Genomic DNA, 22,219 nt, shown 5'->3' on the forward strand with positions numbered 1-22,219 from the left:
TCCTATCACTGGAAGTATAAAAGCTCAGTCAGGGATGTTATGAAGCAGATTCAGGTATTCTATGGGCGGTTCGTCCCCTTCTCCTCCTGTCCTTTTAATTTCTCTCTCTCTATCCTCCAGCATGAAAGCATGATAAAGTCTCCTAAAGACACAAACAAAGCCCACCTTGACCCTTCCCAGTCTATGACTTTACTTTCTCTTTCCTCTTCCCTGTATTACTAAGTTTTTTTCAAAGAGAAGTTTTTACTCACTGTCTCAACTTCCTTGACTTCCATTTCCCTTTTTCCTAGAATCTGGCTTTTGTTGCCACTGTTACCCTGAATCTGCTTTTGCTAAGAACATCTTGTAGTTGTCAAAGCCAATGGACACTTTTCATTTTTTCCCTTTCCTGACACCTATAGCATTTAACATTGTTGGCTGGCTGCTGGGTCTCTCTGAAACTTTCTTCTTCCAGGACACTATGCTTTTCTGGATCTGTAACTCTACTTCTCATTCTCATTCAAGCCCTGTCTGTTTCTGACATGTTGATTTCTCCCAAAGTTCTATCCTCAACCCCCTTCCTTGTTCTCATCCACACCTGTGGCTTTCCCTATCTCATACATGCCATGTTCCAAAACATCTGTAGCTCAGTCTTTCTTTTCCTGAGCTCCAAACCCCTATGTCTCACTCCCTATTAATTACACCAATTTAGAAAACTATCAAACTGGCTTTTAAGACAAATTAAAATCAAATTGACTATTCTTTACCCAGTGACTTTTGGCCATAAAACATAGTATTAATTATAGATACTAACTGTACTAAAGTTCTAGATCTCAACTATCAAAACTGAAAAAAAAACCCACCTAAAAGTCAACAGTATTTTATACATTTGAAAGTCCATAATTTACACAAGCACTTTCATTCTAGCTTTGTAAATTAAGAGAACAATTTAGTTAAAATTACACATTGTACTGGAACAAGAGTTTCTATTTCCCTATCCTGATTCTGTTATGATTACTGAAGTCAAATAATTTGATATGACATGATTATAATGCAGTAAAACTTGTTGACAAGTCTTACCTGGAATTAAAAAGTATTTAAAAATTAAAGCAAACTTAGAAAAAAATAAAAAGCATTACTGTTTGTTCTAACAAAATTTATTATGCAGTAATTATAAAGGTTAAAGACTCTTCCATCTCAAATAAAAATAACAGTTATAATTACACACATAATATAGTACCTTATAGAATGATTCCAATAAATATCACAGGAAATACAGTGCATTTTCAAGTTGGAGAGACAAATACTTTCTCATTCACAGTGTTTGACATAGGAAAGCCTATTTACATAACAATCTGTATAAAGTCATGCTCTTAGTAACAGTCCATACAGAGCTGTGCCAACACAATTCTTTCAGAATGTGAAGTACCGGGCAAACCACTCCTGGCGCTGGGGATCTGGAGAAGCCACTGGAGAAGCTTCACTCTGAGCAGGACTGAATTCATAAAAAGAGAGACACGTAACCCAGCATTAAGTCATTTTGCAAAATGAAGGCAAAAGCACATAAAATATCAGCACAGATTACCACAACGGGTTCCCCATGTTGTAAGTCGTGTTTTAAAGATTTGCTACTCTCTCTATACTAGAATTGGTTCTCCACTCCATGAGAGCATAAGAGTGCATCAGCAGCTCAAATGAAGTCAGTTAAGGAGGAGCCACAACACAACAATCACAAAAAACAAAAAACAACTGCAAAAATGTCACCTTCTTTGAATAAAAAATTCAGTAAGAATTGTGAGAAATAAGAGAGAATAAAATAATGATCCTCTCTTTCAGCACCTTTTCTCTTTTAGTTGATCTTACAGATGTGTCCTTAAATATAACTAAAGTAACTAGTATTTTTTACTATATGCATTTTACATTAAATTTTCATTTCATAATTCCCTATGCAAATACTCCAGGAAAGGGAGAACACTAAAAATATAATTTCCCACATCATTGATGTTATATAGTTTATACTTATCTTAATTCTAACTAAAGATTCTTTGGGCTACTTAAGAAAACAAAAGAATCCCTACCGTCTTTGGGGAAAATTACAAGGCACGCAACAATGTGTAATGGAAACTCCAGTAGTCATGTTCCTTGAGCTCATGCACATGCATCTTATTGATACCTGAACATACCCATGCACAAGGGAAAATAAGCAACACAAAATATTTAGCAGGAGACAAATTCAGAGGTGTATTTGACTAATTTTCATTCTTGCTATTTTTTTTGTTAATCATTAACTATGTCACTAATCACTTAGCCTAGAAAAACCTGCCTACTTTGTAAGACTATTACTAGTGACACTGCTAAGATTTAGTAAAAATAAGAAAAAAAACATAAAGCAGCAAAAAGTCAGTAATAGTAAGATGAGCATAAAACAACAGTACTTTCTGACTTTATCTAATGGCTAAATTTCTAATGAAATTTGCATTTCATTCAAAATTTGCTAATACATTTAATCAACAACTGCAAGGTAACTTAAAATTGGAATGGAAATTTTAAAAATTATTTATTTTTTCTAAATTTAGTTTTTGCGTAAGTATATTTAAGTTCCCAGAGTTTACGTATGTTTCTATTTTGACAATAAGCATATATATATATTTATAAATAATCTTGGTAAACAAGAAAGGGAAAAAAATAAACATATATAAAAAACAAAAATCACTTAGTAAACAAAAAATTATTTTAAAGTTCTACAATAAGGATGGATTGTTAATTTAAAAATTGGTGACAATATGAAAAATAAAGTAATTGTGCATAATATTAAAATTCTAACCATATAAATTACATTAACACCTCTTCAAGTACTTAGAAAATTGACTGATGACCAGAAATTAGAAAAAATCTTTTTAACACAGTCAAAAGGAAGTTCTCTAGAGAGGTGATAAATATACTTTGAAGAAAATATTTCATAGTAATTTTTCTTAGGTTGTTCTTAAAGTAGTGATTTCTGCAATGTAAGAAGGTAAATTTCTCAAGTTAAAAAAGAAAAGAAAAAAACATTGGTGAGACGGGTCTCACCTCAAAAATGTCTTGGGCCCTTTAGGTGGCACTGGCTGTGGAAGTGGTTTGCTGCTGTTGAACTCAATATCGTGGACTGGAGAATTAGGAATGGGATCCAGGCGGTTAGGATGTCCATTGCCCACTCCACCAGATTCCAGAGCACTTAGATTGGGAACACTCACAAACCTGTTTGTTGGTGATTTATCATTCTTCTTCTTTTGCTGCATTAAAAATAATACATGTGAGGATAGTCCCTGCATGAGGACAAATGAGAAAATAGGAATGGTAGAAGATAGAAATTTGGCATGGGAAAATTTTGGAAGCTTTATGTTAAATTAAGATGTTAATTAACCAGTGTTACCCAAACTGTGGTCTGGGAATCCTTGGAGGTATTTTTTATCTACATGGAATCCTCAAAGACAGACATGCTACCAGGAGAGAAAGAATGAGGAAGAAACATTTAGGAGTCATTCACGAGGAATGGGAGAGAAGGTAAAAAGAGTGCCAAGGGGTAAAGAATACCCTTTTGGGAAGAAAAGGGAAAAAGGGTTGGGGGAGAGAGCAAGTCTTGCAGATAGAAGGTTAAATGGATTTAGGCTAAAATTAAGAGAAGGGGTAAAGTTAAACATAATTTTAAAAGAGAGGTCCATGAAATTTAGCCATCTGTCAAAGGGAGGCAGTTCTTGCCTGGAAAAAAAAAAGGAATGAGAAAATGCTTGGCAATGTAGTTTGAAACAAATTGAACACTTCTACTAAAGACCTAAAGCTGACTTAGAGAAATAATCTGGTTTTAAATTCACTGTGACATCTATCTTTCTGAAGAGAGAGAGTTATATCTGCATAATTAAGTCTAATTTCCATATTAATTGGCAGTATCATTAATTGGCTCATATTTTTTAAACTTTAAAGGTTACAAAACAATAGCAATCAGCTGATTTTTTAATGTCTTTAAAATTAAGAGATAAAAAGACAAATTCCATTGCAGATTATCAAAATCTATCAGCTTGCAATTCACTAACTTTAGTCTCAAAGTATTTTATTCACATCTCTAGAATCAATGATCATCATCTTGCTGAGAAATAAAAATTAACATGTTACTAGATATTTAGAATATTCTCATATTTTACTAATTAGATGTATATCAATTAAATTTGTAAGCTTTTTAGGGAAATAACTCGAATTTGGGAAAAAATGCAATTAATATACAAGATGGAACTTTTATTTATATTTATCTTATTGTCTAAACATTTTCCTCTGTCATATTCCGTGACTTGTAGAGTCTCTGATGAAAATCCTATTTTAGCATAACCAGAAAAAGAAAATAATAATAATACCTTCCTCAGAACTATTTGTGAAAACTAAAGTCACTATTAGGAGTCAAAAGTAGTTTGAAAGTTCTTACAAAGATGTATCTTTTGCATTTTCTTATTCTAGTCACCAGAGGGCATAATTAAACCTACTTAAGGTTTCTATTTTAAGAAATCAAAAGAATACTGGTAAAGTTCTACAGTAATCGTTTTGCAGCTAAAAAATTTAACTCCAATAAAATAAATAAATGAAAAGGAGTATTTTTAGTATATCTTTTTTCCACAAACGTCATAATCTTGCTTTATAATTAAAATCTTATTTCACCCTAAATTATGAATTAAAAAACTAAAACTAATTATAATTATTCATTCACCAATTATTCACTCAGAGCTTTCTATCTGCCAGGCAGTATTTTAGACTCTGAGATACAGCTACATGCCACTACAGTCATTCTATTTTAGAAAACATTCAAGTTTAAAGTTTGGAACACTTTAACTTGTAAAGGAAAGATAGATTCAGTGTTCTTAATAGTTTTACGAGCTGTGAAAGGAAAGGAAAATTTCTGGGTAAAGTCCTAATAAAAATTAGGCATGATGTGAAACTTAATAAAATCTGAATTTGAAAAACAGCTTTGGAACTATCACTTTTATTCTACTATTGATTTCTGCCATAAGATTCATAATTCCTATGAAGCCTATATATATATATGTATATATAATCATTTATTCTTTATTACTTCCTTTATTCGCAGAATAATTTGTGGTGGCTTATAGGGAATGTGATGAAATTTTGCAACTGAACAAATATTTACTGAATACCTACTATACCCAAAACATGATTGGAGCCATGGGAAGCTAGGGTACAAAGATTTATAAGACTTGGCCATGTCTATTTCAAGGCTCTTCTATTTGTCCCAAGAGAGTAACAAGTATCAAAATAAGTCATACTCAATTTTAATTAAGAACGGTCCTAAAGCTGGGCAAAGTGGCATACACCTATAATCCCATCCACTTGGGAGCTGGAAGCAGGAGGATCGCTTGAGCCCAGGAGTTTGAGACCAGCCTGAGCAACATAGTGAGACCCCATCTCCAAACCAAAAACAAAAAACCAAACCAAAACAAACCAAAAAGAACCGTCAGAAGGCTAACAGAAGTTAAGCCCTTCTCTGACGATTGGCAGGCAACAAAATACATGACCAACCCAAGGTCCATTAAGACGTTAGGCCTTAAACCAGGAACAGCTGTTGGGTATCCAGGGCTGGAGTCTCTTTCTGGACCATAAGCAGAAGATTGTGAACAATAAGAAAACAACAAGAAATAGTCTTAAGCAGAGTCAGAAGGTTAGTTTTCTTTAGAAATATGAAAAAAAGGTAGAATCAAGTTTTATAATATTGGTAAAATATATTTAAAGGAATATGAGTATTATTCAGAGTTTCATTCTGAAAATGAACATATAAATTATTCATAAGTTTTAGTGCTAGATTATTATATAGAAGAAAACATTTTTTGGGAGCTTTATCTAACTATGCTGCTCCAAATATTTTCACCAAATTTTTAACCAACTTTTAAACCACATTCCTATTCTACAGTGTTTACGGCACATACCTTAGCCAATGGATTAATAACACCAACAGCAGGACTTGAGTTAAACACTCTGTTGAAGTTAGTTTCTCGATTGACTAATTCCAGCTGATAAAACTTATTATCCTCCTATGCAAAAGAATTATAAACATCTTTTAAATATTTTCTATGGAATATTTTAAAAACATAAATGTATAAACGCCATTTCATTTAAAATTTACTATAAAACCTGAATGAAGATTTAGTTACTTTGTTTAAAGATTTCGCGACCTGATTGCTGCTGTCTTAAGGAATGTTGGGAGATAGGTTTTCAACACCTTTTAAACCCTATACCCAAGCACTTTACCCTTTTCCTTCAGGAGTAGACCTAAATGTTTTATTTGGTCCCAGCTGTTTCACAGGGCTGACTATGCAGTTTGGGCAGGTTTACAACTTACATTCATGGGGCTCTGGGCATGACTGAATTATTTCCACAGATAAGGATGACACTGTATCATTAATCTTTATTTCTATTTCTTTTTATAGGCATGTGCCACCATACCAAGTTTTTTTTTTTTTTTTTTGGTGTGTGTAGAGGTAGGGTCTCACTACATCATCCAGGTTGGACTCAAACTCCTAGCCTCAAGCAATCCTCTGGCTTCAGCCTCCCAAAGTGCTGAGATTATAAGCATGAGCCATCATATCTGGCCTCATTATTCTTCAGTACTGTAAACAGATTCGATTGCATCTAATCTGAGATATTAATCTATGATAGCAATGGTAATCAAAGAACAGGGAAAAAGTGAATGCCCACATAGAGATAAAACCTTTACCTTTGGCTTCACCAACAAGATGTTCTAATTAAGTAAGCAAAATGTGGGAAGGCCATAAGTAAATACAACAGTGTGTGGGAGAATGCAGGGCTGTGCTCTAGGAGAACTAGATTCTAGTGAAATCTAGTAGAATTCTTTATGCCTCTCTTAGTCACCACTGTCATTTAAATCACTAATCTTGACCTATGTGCCTCACAGTCCACGGAATCAGGCTGTTGTGGAAGGAGTATGAAACAATCCTTGCCTACAATCCTGGCTCTTCCCTGGTGAGCTGTGTTGCTTTCGAAAGTTGCTTTACTATATTTGCTGTGAGGATAAAATACAATTATAACACCTCCTCAGTAAGAACTGGGAATTAATAGCTATTTATATGGAACACAGTTTCAATACATTTACTATGCTTGCTGATTTCATGTGTGAAATATAATTTTCCATGAGTCTGCTGCTATCAGATGGAGCAATCTATAAGGCCTGTGCTCATGTTCACAATATGTAGAAAATTGGGTGGTTGGTGGATTGAAGCAACACACACTCATCTCTCCAAAGCCTGCTCCTGGATTCTACCTGTGATCCCCAATCTACTACCTGTTGCTTTCAGCAGGAACTTCTAGTCTCAGACAACAGGCTGCCTCTCTTAAATGCAAACAGAGATGCATTAAGGAAAAAGGACTTCAGAAATACATGTTGCTGTTATGCTCTTTTTGCATGCTGAAGTCCAAAGTCTTCTGCTGAAGATATGAACGGTTAAAGAGTATATTCATTGTTAAATCTGTATTTTCTTAGCTGATAAACTTCAGAGCCATTAAGAACCCAGTGTTACTGACTTTCCAAGAGAGAACCTCAGTGTTACTGACCTTCCAAGAGAAAGCATGCAACTTTTCTGTGGCTAGATTATGGAACACTTTTTTTTCTATAGAGTAAAAATTTTGGATTAGTGTTTGCTAGGACACATTTTAGGAAATCAATATGCTCAACTTGTTAGTGTACAATACAGGCTAATGCATGAATGTGCTGGCTTTTCTTTGCTAGCCAATCCTAATTCTACATGTGCAACACACATACATACACAAACTTCAATGGTATATTAATTGTATACTGGCAGTGACATATTATTAAACATTCAATATGTATCAAAAAGACTTTCTTTTAAAAAAATATGAAAGACGTACAATTCCCTTACCCTAATGCCAAATTTAAATTTTAAAAATTACTTTATATTTATCTTTATTCATAAACATTTCAATGAACTTTCAATCACAATGCACATGTTCTGTGTTTTCTATTTTCACTTAGCATTACTTAAAAAGATTGTCCCATATTTTCCCAATCAATATCTATTGATTACTAACATGGTTAGACTAAAACCAAAATATCTTACAATTAGTTTCTTTATGATCTGGTCTCTTTCTGTAAGCATAGCTTTTAATTCTGTAATCATCTGTATATCTTCTGGTTTTGATTCTCTCATTAGATATTTTTCTTCCATTTCTTCTAATCTGAAAACAAGAAAGACTTTAGCTCATTGATATCACTCAGATACATTCTTCTGTAATACCTACATTAAAAAAATTAGTCTAGTTGAACACACACAAAAATCTGAAACAAAACTTTTTTCCTTAAAACTTTTAAGCATAATGACATGACTGCTTCAAGAGCAGTAGTTACATTAAAGGAGTTAAAGGGGTAGATGGTACTATGAAAGGCTTTGCAGGTTACTTCTGAAGAAGTCACTCATTTTAAGTCATTCCAGAGTATTTGGAGAAAAGGTGAGGAGTATCTGCAGAAGAAATTATATGTTGAATGATACTAACCTGACAAATACAGGTTTGATACTAGAAAGGCAGGCTTACTATTACAAGTGCTTATCACAATACAATATTGTGTGATAACACAAGCCTTGGTAACATATAAAAAGGACAAGAAACAAATACAGATGAAAGCAAAACAAACGACACACATGTATGACATCATTTTTTCCTGGTTTATAGAAAAGAAGGTTTAAAAATTCTATATTATCAGCCAATACATACAAACTGAAAAAAAGTTTCATCAGGTAAGAGAAGAATTATGTTCCCTTCTAAGCCTATTCTGTCCTGCATGATATGAGGTGGTAATAGGCCTGAATGCCTTGAACACTAAAATATAGGCCACTTTTTATAAGCAGGTGACACATCCTGCTGAGTCTAAGAATATAGGATGGGGCAGACTGAAGAGAATACAAATGGAAACTGCTGGTTTAGTTTCAGAAAAAGCACTTTCAATTTTAGAAAATGCAAATAATTAGAACAATCTAAAAAATCTTGTTTTCAGGATATAAAGGATAGAACTTAAATAAAATTTCAATAACATTATTCAATAAAATTATGGTTAATAAAGATTCTTAGAAAAAATTATTCACTCATGAATACTGAGTAACTTGTAGATGATCTATCTTCCAGAAATCAGTTATACACTCCTATTCCCACCCAAAACCCTAGAGAGGTACCTGAATCACAGTGTATTTGAGTACCATAAAATCCCTCCAAAAACTCAGCCCAAGCTAAAGATTTGGAAATAATATATTAGGCTCTCTATCCATCCCCTGGCTAAAGTTCTCAATTAGGGCGTTGGGAGGTATGAAGGTGATGAGGAAGTGAGGAAGTGATTGTCTCAGGATCAGCAGGGACTTCATCAGATCAGTGTGAGTTAAGTTGTGTAACAGGGGTGTCCAATCTTTTGGTTTCCCTGGGCCACATTTAAAGAAGAATTGTCTTCGGGCACACATAAAACACACTAACAATAGCTGATGAGTTTAAAAAAAAAATCTCAAAAAAAAAATCTTATCATGCTTTAAGAAAGTTTACGAATTTGTGTTGGGCCACATTCAAAGCTGTCCTGGGCTGCACATGGCCTACGGGCCGTGGGTTGAACAACCTTGCTGTACAATGTGTTCAGTTCCACTCTCTTTACTTTTATCTTTTGTGACAACAGAGACCAAGTGAAAAATAATGTGATCTGTTAACTCACATAAAGTGACCTTGCATTTTATCCCAATATGGCAGAGTTAACTCAACGTATTTTATGGGCAAACATTTTAAGAAAGTTGAGAAATACTAAACTAGTAAAAGAAATAGCAATTTGGGTTTTATGTTGGAGAAGCCACAAGATGTCACTGGAGCACTTTCTTTTATCATTAAAAGCAAAGTACAAGATTTATGAACTGCTTCCCCAGCTGAGCAAGGATACTTGGTATAAATGGTAGCTAAACAACTAAATTTAAAGCCTTATTTAAAACTATTATTTCTATCTTTTTGTTACTTGAAAAGTTAAGGTAAAGTGAATCTAAAGCAATCAGTTACAATCTCTGAACCACTTTTTTTGCATAAAGGTCTATCCCTGAATCCAAATTGCAGTGTTTTTATGTAGCTTAAACATCCTTTGCTACAGAATTATTATCAGTTAATCTTCTCTATAAAATATCTGATATAGTTTGGCTGTGTCTCACCCAAATGTCATCTTGAATTGTAGTCCCCACAATCCCCATGTGTCATGGGAGAAACCTGGTGGGAGGTAATTGAATCATGGGGGCAGTTATCCCCATGCTGTTCTCATGACAGTAACTTCTCAAAAGATCTGATGGTTTTATAAGCGAAAATCTTTTCCCCCTTTGCTTGGCCCTTCTTCCTGTCACCATGTGAAGAGGGATGCGTTTACTTCCCCTTCCGCCATGACTGTAAGTTTCCTGAGGCCTCTCCAGCCATGCTGAACTGTGAGTCAATTAAACCTCTTTCCTTTATAAATTACCCAGTCTCGGGCATGACTTTATTAGCAGCGTTAGAACGGACTAATACAATATTTTTACATCATCAAAAATGTTTAATAAGAAAAACACCTGGATATTAAATAGGAAAATATAATTGATTAAATAGAAAAAACATAATCCATATAAACACAAACAGGAAAGCATTAAAGGAGAGAACAAGTAAGTAATATGATATAGATTTAACTTGCAAATATATTTCATTAATTACTAGTCTTTCAAAATTTTTACAGAAATAAAACTTGGTACTATTCCGATATCCATTTCAAGCCAAGACTAGTCAATATTTTTTCTTCAGTTGCTGCAGGCAGCTCTCATAACCAGTACTGCTTCTAAAATTTAGTCCAGGTGTGAACAACTGGTGATACAGTTTTGTTTTGTTTTTTAATTATACTTTAAGCTCTGGGATACATGTGCAGAACATGCAGGTTTGTTACACAGGTATACATGGGTTTGCTGCACCCATCAACCCGTCATCTACATTAGGTATTTCTCCTAATGCTATCCCTCCCCCTGCCCCCCACCCCCTGACAGGCCCTGGTGTGTGATGTTCCCCTCCCTGTGCCCATTATGTTCTCACTGTTCAACTCTCACTTATGAGTGAGAACATGTGGAGTTTGGTTTTGTTCCTAGATACACAGTTAAGTTTGTTTTTTAATCTTTCTAATCACAAGAAAAAAAATTGTTTGGGTATATATATATATATAAATTTTTTTTTTTTTTTTTTTTTTTTTTTTTGAGATGGAGTTTTGCTCTGTCACCCAGGCTGGAGTGCAATGACACAATCTCAGTTCCCTGCAACCTCCACCTCCCAGGTCCAAGTGATTCTCCTGCCTCAGTCTCCCGAGTAGCTGGGATTACAAGTATCTGCCATCACACTGGGCTAATTTTTGTATTTTTAGTAGAGATGGGGTTTTACCATGTTGGTCAGGCTGGTCTCGAACTGCTGACCTCAGGTGATCTGCCCGCCTCGGCCTCCCAGAAGTGCTGGGATTACAGGCATGAGCCACTGTGCCCAGCCGGGTCTATATATCTTAAATCGCCTCCATAACTTATGTTCATTACTCTATTTCACAACACTCAGGCAGGCCTTCAGCGTAAATGCTAGCTAGAATCTAATAACATTGTTTTATTTCCACAAAATTTACATTCATATAATTATAGCTTAGCTTCTATTTAGAATAAAGGATAAAATTTTTCAGTAGTGATAAATGTTCTACTGTAGTGATATCAAGTTTTCCTGTTAAATATTTAAGTTAAAATAAGTCAATTAAAAAATATTAAGAAAATAATATACATAGCCAGAAATGACCCAATTCCCAAGGATGTATATGAATGATTAAAGCCTGGGAAATGCCGCCTTGAGAATACCACACAAGTGTAGCCTTTTACTCAAATTTTACAGATTTCCATTAAAAGTAATAGCAGAGAGAAGAGAAAGGGGAAGAAATGAGAAGTAGAACATATAAAATTACTAATTAGGGCCGCTGATGGATTCTCACCAGGCATGCATGCCCTGCTTTCTCTGGCTCTGACAATATACAGGTCAATGTCTGTGATTCATGGACAACAGGCCTAAATTACAAATGCCTAAAAAGCTGTATACAAACTTTCCAAGTTATATAGTCTTGTTAAGAAAAAGAAAAGGATAAAAAAATAAAATCAGTGAATTTTAGAACCAAAAATAGTATACTATTGTTTCATAACCAAACAATAGTATATTATGCACACATATATCCTATAACTTTGGTTTTATAAAGATGAAAAAACTCTATTATATCATCATTTTCTAAACTCTTAAATAAAGGAAATATAGCAATTGAAGCACTTTAACGCTGAACCTTTCTTTTCCCATAAATTACACACAGACTCTGATTTGTGACAAGACTACTTCCGTACCTCACAAAGCTTACAACAATACCTGACTGGTAAATTAAAAATCAAATGACAATAAAAACAAAAGTTATTTGAGTATCATAGATGAAAGGACTCAAAACTTAAAAAAAAATAAGTAATTCAGGTATGGCGGAGTGCTTCTTTTCAGTTGGGGATTACTGACCTATTTAAAATCTAAGTACAGAAACTCAACATTTCTCTCAAGAAGAAATCATCTTTTGTGAAATAAACCTAAACAATCAATAATCTCAGAACCATCTTTTTGCATATGAAAAATCGGCCATGACCTCAAGTTGTAGAGAATGTTTTCATTTAGCTTAAACTTTCTTTACTTACAGAGTAAATCATTTAGATACAAAAAATCAAACAGCCCATTCTCTCATTTGTTTCTAAAAGAAACCAGAATCAGGACATTTTTATTAGATATAAAGTTTTTACTACTATATCACTGAAAAATAAAATTTCTATATAACTCTCTGAAAATCTAAAACTTTAACTTCCAGCACCAAAGAGGGTTTCTAATACTCATCATCCACAAGCAATATAGAACTCATCACCATTTCTACAATACTTACAGACTTAGAGGGTATTTCCCATCCTTTACATGTGTTGCCCCACCCTTCTCTCTCCAGGGAGTTCAACGGGATTTGGGGCAGGAGCAGAAGCAAGAAGCTGCATCTGCCCCCAAGCTTCCTCCGTGGCAAGCTGTGGCCTGTCAGGCTGCACCATGTCCCTTCAGCCCCCACCACCACCGCCTTCCAGGAATCCACAGGACTCTTCTGATATCAAAGTTTTAAAGCCAGGGTGCAGCTGATTAGGAACTTCAATAGAATCCCCTAGTCCTTGGGAACAGTTCAGATACTGTTTCCCACAGCTCCATAAGTTGGAACCAACTCTACCTGCTCACTACCTGTCTAAATCCAAACCATTCAGCAGATCCAAGCAGGCTGCATTTAAGGATATGGAACAGAAACAACCAATTGTCTAAAACTACATTTTCCAACAGTGTAGCCACTAGTCTGCATATGGCTATTTACATTTAAATTAATTAAAATTAAATGACATTTAAAAATTCAGCTCCTCAGTTACGCTAACCACCGTTCAAGCATTCAATAGCAATTTTAGCTAGAGGCTACTAACCTGGACAAAGCAGATACAAAACATTTTCATTATCACAGACAATCTATTGGACAGTGCTGGTCAAATATAAATTTGGTGTGTGTTTGTTTTTAACTAAAGGAGTAAACACCTAAAGCTAGGGGGTAATCACCTGGTGGCAGTAGGTTTCTGGTGAAAAAAGAAACATGATTGGTTAGCATGGACCCAAGTGGAAGCATTAAAATGAAAGGAGGGTCTAGAAAAGCAGGTAGTTTACTTAAAAGTAAATACTAATTCTTTGATTATTAAAAATGATCATAAAATCAAAAACTAAGTTATTTGCTACCTACTGAAGATTCATAATGTGCAAAACCATATGCAACAGAATAAAGGAAAAACAAGGACACAACCTTTACTCTTTGTAAACTAACATTCCTAAGGAGACAGGACACACAGACAGACTGACGTTATTCTTTCTGTGACCATGTTTTTTCAGAGCATGAAGTGGGGGATGCCAAGATTTCAGTCTCTGTCTAAGGAATACCACCAAGGCCAGGAAAAAGGATAGCCAAGGAATTGAGGTCTATTGTAAATCATTTCTGCAAAAGCATGAGGTTATGAGCTGTCATACAAGGCAGATACCTGAGCTCATACTTGGCCCAAAAGGATTTAAAAATCACCTCTAACAACAGCAAACACCAAACTCACAGTGACCAGGGAAGTAACACAAGTTTCCTCGCCATTTCAAAGGCAACTTCAAAAAGTGGTAAATATGATGGGGAAAGAATCATAAAATTCATTCATGAAACATTCATTGAGTGCTTAACTAATGTAACGATTCTGAATACGTCCATCAGAAAGAGCACCTCATCTCACAGCATAGTCAAGTAAATAACAACTGGGGACCTGTTTTCTGCTGTGGCTTAAGTGAATACGTGTGTGTGCATGTGTGCATCTGTATGTGTGTGTTGTGGTGTTGCCTATGTATGTAACAATCTTTACCGAGAGATTGAATTGGTCACATAAATCAAATAAAAGAAGGTAATTTTTAGATTTGAGGACAATACTTAAAATGGCAACAACACAGGAGGTTATTCTAGACTGTAGAGGACAACACAAGAAACCAAGAAGGTCCACTAGGCTGATACAAAGACAGTAGATGGAATAAGAAATAAGGGTTGCTGTTGGATGATGTAGAATAAGGCACATTGGAGCTATAAGTTTACATTTGACTTTGACATGAAGGATAATGGTATTAGTCACTAATTGTGACTTTACTGAAGAATGTGGATATACATATTTGATTGGAAGAGGAGAGACTAAAGGTGAATAAACTACTAGCAGCAGCTTAAGAGTAGATTAATTCTGAAATAACTTATGTGGGACCAGGGTTTAGGCCACAGAGATGGACTGAGTACAAACTGCATTAGCTACATCAGTTTATAAGCATCTAGGAAAGGAAGGGTTATTAAATGTTTTCAAAGAACATTAAATAAGAATTAGAAACTTTGGTTTTAACAATACTGTAGTTACTATGTATGAGCAGTAACTTTATTTGTAATGTTTTCCCCTTTATTGATTTTTAAAATCATAAGACAGTTAGATGCTTCTTGTAGGAATTTAAACAACATGTACGTGGAGTATATAAAATAAAAAGAAAGAATTGCTCTTTCTCATCTCCAGTACCTCCTAATCCATTCTCTTGAGGGAACCATTACTATTAAAATTTGGTATTTGTTAAGATATTTTGGTAAAATATACATTATTAGTGTGTATACAGGATCATAGTATTCCTATTGTTCACTATATATTCTTTTTACTTAACATTATATAATAGCCATATTTTCAGTTTTCACCATGGCATGATAGTTCATGATCCTAAGGGACATTCTTTAGATTATCGTTCTAGCAGAACTGTTGCAGTCTTAGTTGATAAAACATCATCATTCAACTGCCTCATCCTAATTAAAGAACATATAGCACTGCAATTACCATCTGTAACACAGCACTAAAATTTTCTTTTTAAAGTATCCTTTCTATTAGAGTCAAAATAACAGCTAATCTGAGATTAAACACAGTGCTCCTAAATTTATTATCCACATATGAATTTTCTTATATAATATGACTTACGACACTTGTAAAGCTGCATTTATTTCCTTGAGTAGCTCGTTAGTCTTATTAAAATCTGCCCGCATGATATTTTTCTCTCTGAGGTGGTCTGCTGTCATGACATCCAACTCTTTTTCAAGTCTCTTGTTTAAATCTTGTTCATGCAACCTGTTTGATTTATTTTTAGTTAAGAAAATGTTATTCTGAAGTCAAGCTTTCAAAACTCTCTATTATTCTACCAGATTTGAAATGGTTTTTGGTATAATATATAAAAAATTAATGTAAACAGCCTAAATTAAGCTACTTACTTTCTGCTATAAGCTTCTGGCTTTGTTAAAGTTGTCTCCTTTAATGCTTTTTCAAATAACATTTTAAAAAGAATTCAGTTAATTATATACAATTTCCAAAGTGAATGAATACATGTACATCATTCAAGATATAAACATTTCATCTGTGTTCTAGATTATAACATAGTCATCAAATAAAGTAAAAAGTGGTCTTCAATATTTTACTAGAGAGGCAGTCTAGTCACAAAAATAGGCATAAATTACTAAATACCAGCACAACAGTTTTTCAGATGACACTGCATATTCCTTCTGTTGTACTTAATGGCATACCTTATCTGTTGGTTAGATTCACTTCGTATTCTGAGAATTTCTTTCCCCTTAAATTCCAGTTCTTTGGTTAGGGCACTTATATTCTCATGAAGGTGCTGAACCTCCTTATCCAATTCAGAGACGTGATGCTCTCTGTGTCTTAATTCCTCTTGTAGATCTGTAATTCTACACATGTGCTCCTTACTCTGTAAAAAAAAAAAAAAAAAAAAAAAGTCATTTTTAGAAGTTTTCTACATATTTGATGTCTGCGTTTATCTGCGGGAAAGAAAACGACACACTGGAATGTCAAACGTAATCATTCTGACATTGCTTCTTCAAAAGCAAACTGCTGAAATGAGAAAACCTCAAGGCCTCTTCTCTTTCCACACATGTAAGTGTGTATATGGATATAGCTTCAATAATGTCAGGTTACAAAGAACCCAAAAGGTCAAAGGACATCTCTCTCACTTTACAGATGAGGAAACCAATACCCAAAGATGATTTATAATCAGTGGCTGAGTTGAGTTTAGAATACAGTGCTCTTACATTCTCAGTAAGTTTTACATGATTTTGAAGAATAATTGTGGCACCACTGTCTATAATCTAAAGAGAAAGTGCATCTAAGGAGGCCCTCCTAAAACACACACATCACATGGCTTACAAAGCAGACTTAGTTTAGTGCTGCTCTAGCAGTTATCTGACAGTTAAGCTCCCTTCTGTGATTGTGCCACTCGACTCCAGCCTCAGTGACAAAGCGAGACCCTGTCTCAAATAAATGAATAACTAAATCAAGTAAAGCTCTTCAATATAAATAGAATGTGATAACTAGTGAAAATAAGTTATTACAAAATAATTTTCAGAAAATTATGAACAATCTATTCAAATTTAAGAAATCATCAGAGTACAGAATACCCTTACTTACCTGTCTTCTGTTGATGTCTATGCTTCTCTCTAATTCCATTTTAGCAGCTGCCAATTCTTGATGATGATTATGCCGTAACAAATCAATTGCAGCTGCATGTTGATGGTTGAGTTCTGAGCGCAAGGAAGCTGGAATTGCAAGGCAAAAATACGTGTGGCACATTTAAAAAATACTATCAATACTTTAGATAAAAATTATAGAAGTAAAAAATATTATTTCAAAAATTAGAACACTTGTGTATGTCCACTAAATTAATAGATTATAAACTATGACAAATTTAAATATTACAGACTACAATATACTATCATGAATTTAAAGTTAATGTAGCTTTGATGAGGATATAAAATATTTCAAATGTTTAAGCGGATCAAGGTATTTTTATACATGCTTTCAGTATGCAGGTAAAGTGCTAATGGAGATGAAGTATTTTTAATTTGTCTCTTTCACTATTAGAATAATAAAATTTGGTCAGGCACGGGGGCTCATGCCTGTAATCCCAGCACTTTGGGAGGCCGAGGTGGGTGGATCACCTGACGTCAGGAGTTCAAGACCAGCCTGATCAACATGGTGAAACCCCGTCTCTACTAAAAATACAAAAAATTAGCCAGGCATGGTGGTAGGTTCCTGTAATCTCAGCTACTCAGAAGACTGAGACAGGAGAATTGCGTGAACCTGGGAGGCAGAGGTTGCAGTGAGCCGAGATCACGCCATTGCACTCCAGCCTCGGCAACAGAGTGAGACTCCATCTCAAAAAAAAAAAAAAGAATAAAATTTTAGAGTTTAATCGTACCATAACAAATATTTAGGAGGCAACTTCTCACCCAAATAAGAATTCTTCAAAAATATCCCTATAGGAGCCTAGCTGGTCAATGTTCTCAGTGATCTGAAGGTCATCACCTTCATTTGAGTTAGGGATTATTTCATACAGTCCATAAACATTTATTGAATGTCAGGCACTATTCTAAGGGGAAATGAAATATGACAGTATCTCTGTAACTGCATAGGGTTGAGGGGAAGACATTATGCCAGAAAACTAAGTAGGATATCAGAGGTGACTATTAGGTATGATAAAAGCACAGTAGTGCAAGAACCCAAATTTTCTAGGACAGGGAAACTGGGGAAGGGAATTGTCACAGCAACTGTCTGAAAGACTGAGTAGGAGTTCTCCAAGTAGAGAAGGAAAAAGCATTCAGGAAGAAGGGATACTATATGTAAAAGCAGAAAGAACCTGGTCTGTCTGGCAAACTACAGGAGGGTTGCTATGGCAGGAGGCCACAGTGCACACGGTCATACTGTAAAGAAAATGGAACCTAGTGGGAGAAAGTTTTAGTACAAAATGCTTTTTATTTTAACCTAAGGCTCATAGTTCTCAAACTGGGATATGTGTGGTGGTATGTGTGAAGAAACTTGATCATCTTCTGAAACATGAATTTTACTAGAAGATTTTTGGAAAATCCATTAATTATATACTATATAAACAGAGATTTAAGTGAGTAAAATACACATTTATCAATTTTAAAGTGAAAACATGAGACTTCAAAGACAAGCTGTGCTTGTAGCTATCCAATTCAGGCTCCTCTTGAGACTGCCATGTAAAGCATAAGTTGTTTCCCCTGGTGTTAAGGCCTTTTTCAGTGGGAAACCTTGACACGCACTAAGGTAGGACATGAGGAATCAATGAAGGATTTGAAGTGGGTTGTCACATGGTGAGATTTGAGCATTACAAAGTTTACCCTGACTGGAGTCTAGAGAATGTACTACAGGAAAGGAGATCTGCAAGGTTATGGCAATAATCCAGGTGAGAAATGATACAACCAAAACCTAAGTATGGCAGAGGACTAAAGAAGAGGAAACAAATAGAAGAAATGTTTAAGAGGAGGGAGTAACAGATAGGACATGGAAGTGAAAGAAAAAAAGTCAGCTGGGTACGGTGGCTCACACCTGTAATCCTAGCACTTTGGGAGGATGACGCGGGTGGATCACCTGAGGTCAGGAGTTCAAGAGCAGCCTGATCAACATGGTGAAACCCCGGCTCTACTAAAAATACAAAAATTATCCAGGCCTGGTGGTGGGCTCCTGTAATCCCAGCTAGTTGGGAGACTGAGGCAGGAGAACTGCTTGAACCTGGGAGGCAGAGGTTGCAGTGAGCTGAAATGGCATCACTGTATTCCTGCAAAGAGCAAGACTCCGTCTCAAAAAAAAAAAAAAAAAAAGAAAAGAAAAAAAGTCGATTGTGACTCCCATTTTCTTGGTTTTGGCAAGTGTGTAAACAGTGATACCATTAATTAGAGTAGGAGGTACAGGAATATAAAGACATTTTCGACTATGGGAGACAGTCAGTTCATATTTTTAAATGTTTAGTGTAAGTTAGAATATCTGTCTAACAATGCATAAGAAATAGAAACCTAAGGTACAAGAAGAGAGGTGTGGTCTAGAAACGATTACGTGGAATCACCAGCACATAGACGGTGGTTGCAACCATGGATGTGGATGCAATAAACCAAGAAAAGGCTGAAGACTAAAAAAGAGACCAGAAGGCTGGGGGCTTACTGTGGTTTAATATGGTTTCTCCCCTCTAAAACACATGTTGAAATGTGATTGTCACTGTGGCACTGTTGGGAGGTGGGGCCTTCAGGAGGTGATTAGGTCATCAGGAGGGATTAATGGCTTTCTTGCAGGAATGGTTAGCAAGCATAGGAAATCCACTCCCTTTTTTTCTAGTGCTCAGGCCCTCTCCCTGCTTCCACTTTTTCCGCCAAGCTAGGAAGCAGCACAGGGCCCTCACCAGATGTGGCCAGCCACCTGATCTTAGACTTCTCAGCCTCCAGAATCATGAGCCAAGTAAACCTTTCCTTTATAAATTAGCCAGTCTGTGGTATTCTGCTATAGCAACAGAAAACAAACCAAGATAGAGCTGAATCCTGGGAAATACTAATTATTTGATGGATGCGTGTGGAAACAGGACAGTATATGAGATGAAAGAGTAGAGGTCAGAAAAGTAGGAATATAGTAAGTATAGTATATTATTATGAAAACCAAGGAAAAAATACTCAAGAAGGTTTTGGTCAAAGGGCTCAAATGTTGAAGATAGGGCAAATAAGATGAAAGCTAGTAAGTGGGAATACTTTGAATTCGGAAGTTCAAAGCTCACTGGTGATGTCAGGGAGAGTAGTTTCAATGAAATGATGGGGACAAAATGTAGAATTGAAGGCTCCCAACAAAGGACTAGTATCTACAATATATAAACAACTCTTAAAATGCAACAGTAAAATATAAACCATCCAATTAGAAAAGAAGATATACAAATGGCAAATGAGCACATGAAAAATGTTCAATATCATGAGTCATTAGGAAAATGCAAATTAAAACCAGAATGAGTTATCACACATTCCTATCAGAAAGGATGAAATATAATGACAACATCAAATGTTGGTGAGGATGTGAGCAAAATTTATATGATGCTAGTAGGGATGGAAAATGGTACAGTCACTCTAGAAAATGTTTGGCAGTTTGTTACAAAACTACATATGCAGCTGCCATATGACCAAGCAACCGCACTCCTGGGCACTTATCCCAGAGAAATGAAACTTATGTTTATATGAAATTTGTACATGAATGTTTATAGCAGCTTTATTTGTAACAGCTAAGAACTAAAAGCTCAGGTGATCTTTAATGGGCAAAGGACAACAAACTACGGTGGATCAAAACCATTGAATACTACTTGGCAATAAAAAGAAACAAACTGTTGATACACACAATAACCCAGATGACTTCAGATAGTTATGCTGAGTGAAAAAAGGCCAACCTCTACATGTTAAATATTGTTGGATGTGGTGGTTCACACCTGTAATCCCAGTACTTTGGGAGGCCAAGACCTGTAGATCACTTGAGGCCTGGAGTTTGAGACCAGCTTGGGCAACACGGTGAAACCCGGCCTCCAAAAAATACAAAAATTAGCTGGGTGTGGCAGCACACACTTATAGTCCCAGCTACTTAGGAGGCTGAGGCAGGAGGATTGCTTGAACCCGGGAGGTGGAGGTTGCAGTGAGCTGATATCACACCACTGCATTCTTAACCTGGGCAACAGAGTGAGACCCTATCCCTTCTCCCCAAAAAGGTTAAATATTGTATGATTTCTTTTATAATATTAGAGCATTCTTAACCTGACAAAATCATAGAAATGAACAGTGTAATGGTTGCCAGGTGTTATAGGAGGGGAGGACTGGGAATATAGGTGTGGCAATAAATGAACAACATGAGTCATCTTCATGGTAATGGAAATGTTCTGAATCTTGACAGAATCTCTGTCATTATACTGGTTGTGATACTGTACCATAGTTTTGCAAGATGTTACCATTGGAGGAACTGGTTAAAGAGATCTCTTTGTAGTATTTCTTAAAACTGCACGTGAATCTACAATTATTTCAAAATAAAAGTTTTTTTTAAGACCCAAAACTCTTTTTGTCAACAAAGACATATTATTTATTTATTTATTTATTTATTTTTTGAGATGGAGTTTTGCTCTTGTTGCCCAGGCTGGAATGCAATGGTGCGATCTCGGCTCACTGCAACCTCAGCCTCCCAGATTCAAGCGATTCTCCTGCCTCAGCCTCCCAAGTAGCTAGGATTACAGGCATGCGCCACCACGCCTGGCTAATTCTGTATTTTTAGTAGAGATGCAGTTTCACCATGTTGGTCAGGCTGATCTCAAAATCCCGACCTCAGGTGATCCACCTGCCTCAGCCTCCCAAAGTACTGGGATTACAGGTGTGAGTCACCGCACCTGGCCAACAAAGACATATTTAAATCATGTTTAGTGGAGCATGTTTCAATGGACTAAACAACAATAGTTCCAACACTGGGACTGTTTTTGCCTGCCCTCACAAAGCTGTGGAATGTGTATTCCCTTTTGGCCACATTTCTATAAAGGCTACCTCTACATTTGACTACAATTCCTGTGCAAAGACAGGGCAGTAGTTTGTTTTTTAATTCTCCTTGCTCAGCAATCTCTAGCACATGAAAAGGTTTTTCACAAATCTTTGACAAATGTCTAAATTTAATCTTATTTT

The 22,219-nt window shown here is 35.5% G+C and overlaps 1 protein-coding gene across 5 annotated transcripts in view; it reads right to left on the reverse strand.

Annotated features, from left to right (window-relative positions):
* Positions 1-1,114: 1,114 nt before the first annotated feature.
* FAM184A (family with sequence similarity 184 member A) overlaps positions 1,115-22,219 on the reverse strand; it is a 125,674-nt gene continuing 104,569 nt past the window's right edge. The window contains exons 12-18 of one of the 5 annotated variants that reach the window (XM_054558081.2): positions 17,151-17,278; positions 16,250-16,434; positions 15,654-15,800; positions 8,109-8,226; positions 5,943-6,047; positions 2,058-2,152; positions 1,115-1,474 (exon numbers count right to left, since the gene is read on the reverse strand). In XM_054558081.2, the coding sequence (XP_054414056.2) occupies positions 1,393-1,474; positions 2,058-2,152; positions 5,943-6,047; positions 8,109-8,226; positions 15,654-15,800; positions 16,250-16,434; positions 17,151-17,278 (860 nt within the window). In that variant the 3' untranslated portion in view covers positions 1,115-1,392. Of the gene's footprint in view, positions 1,475-2,057; positions 2,153-3,048; positions 3,252-5,942; positions 6,048-8,108; positions 8,227-15,653; positions 15,801-16,249; positions 16,435-17,150; positions 17,279-22,219 lie in introns of those variants that run through there. The other 4 variants (XM_024249037.3, XM_054558080.2, XM_054558083.2 and 1 more) reach the window with 4 other exon arrangements.

The sequence above is a fragment of the Pongo abelii genome, chromosome 5 (assembly GCF_028885655.2).
Source record: "Pongo abelii isolate AG06213 chromosome 5, NHGRI_mPonAbe1-v2.0_pri, whole genome shotgun sequence".
Classification (NCBI taxonomy): domain Eukaryota; kingdom Metazoa; phylum Chordata; class Mammalia; order Primates; family Hominidae; genus Pongo; species Pongo abelii.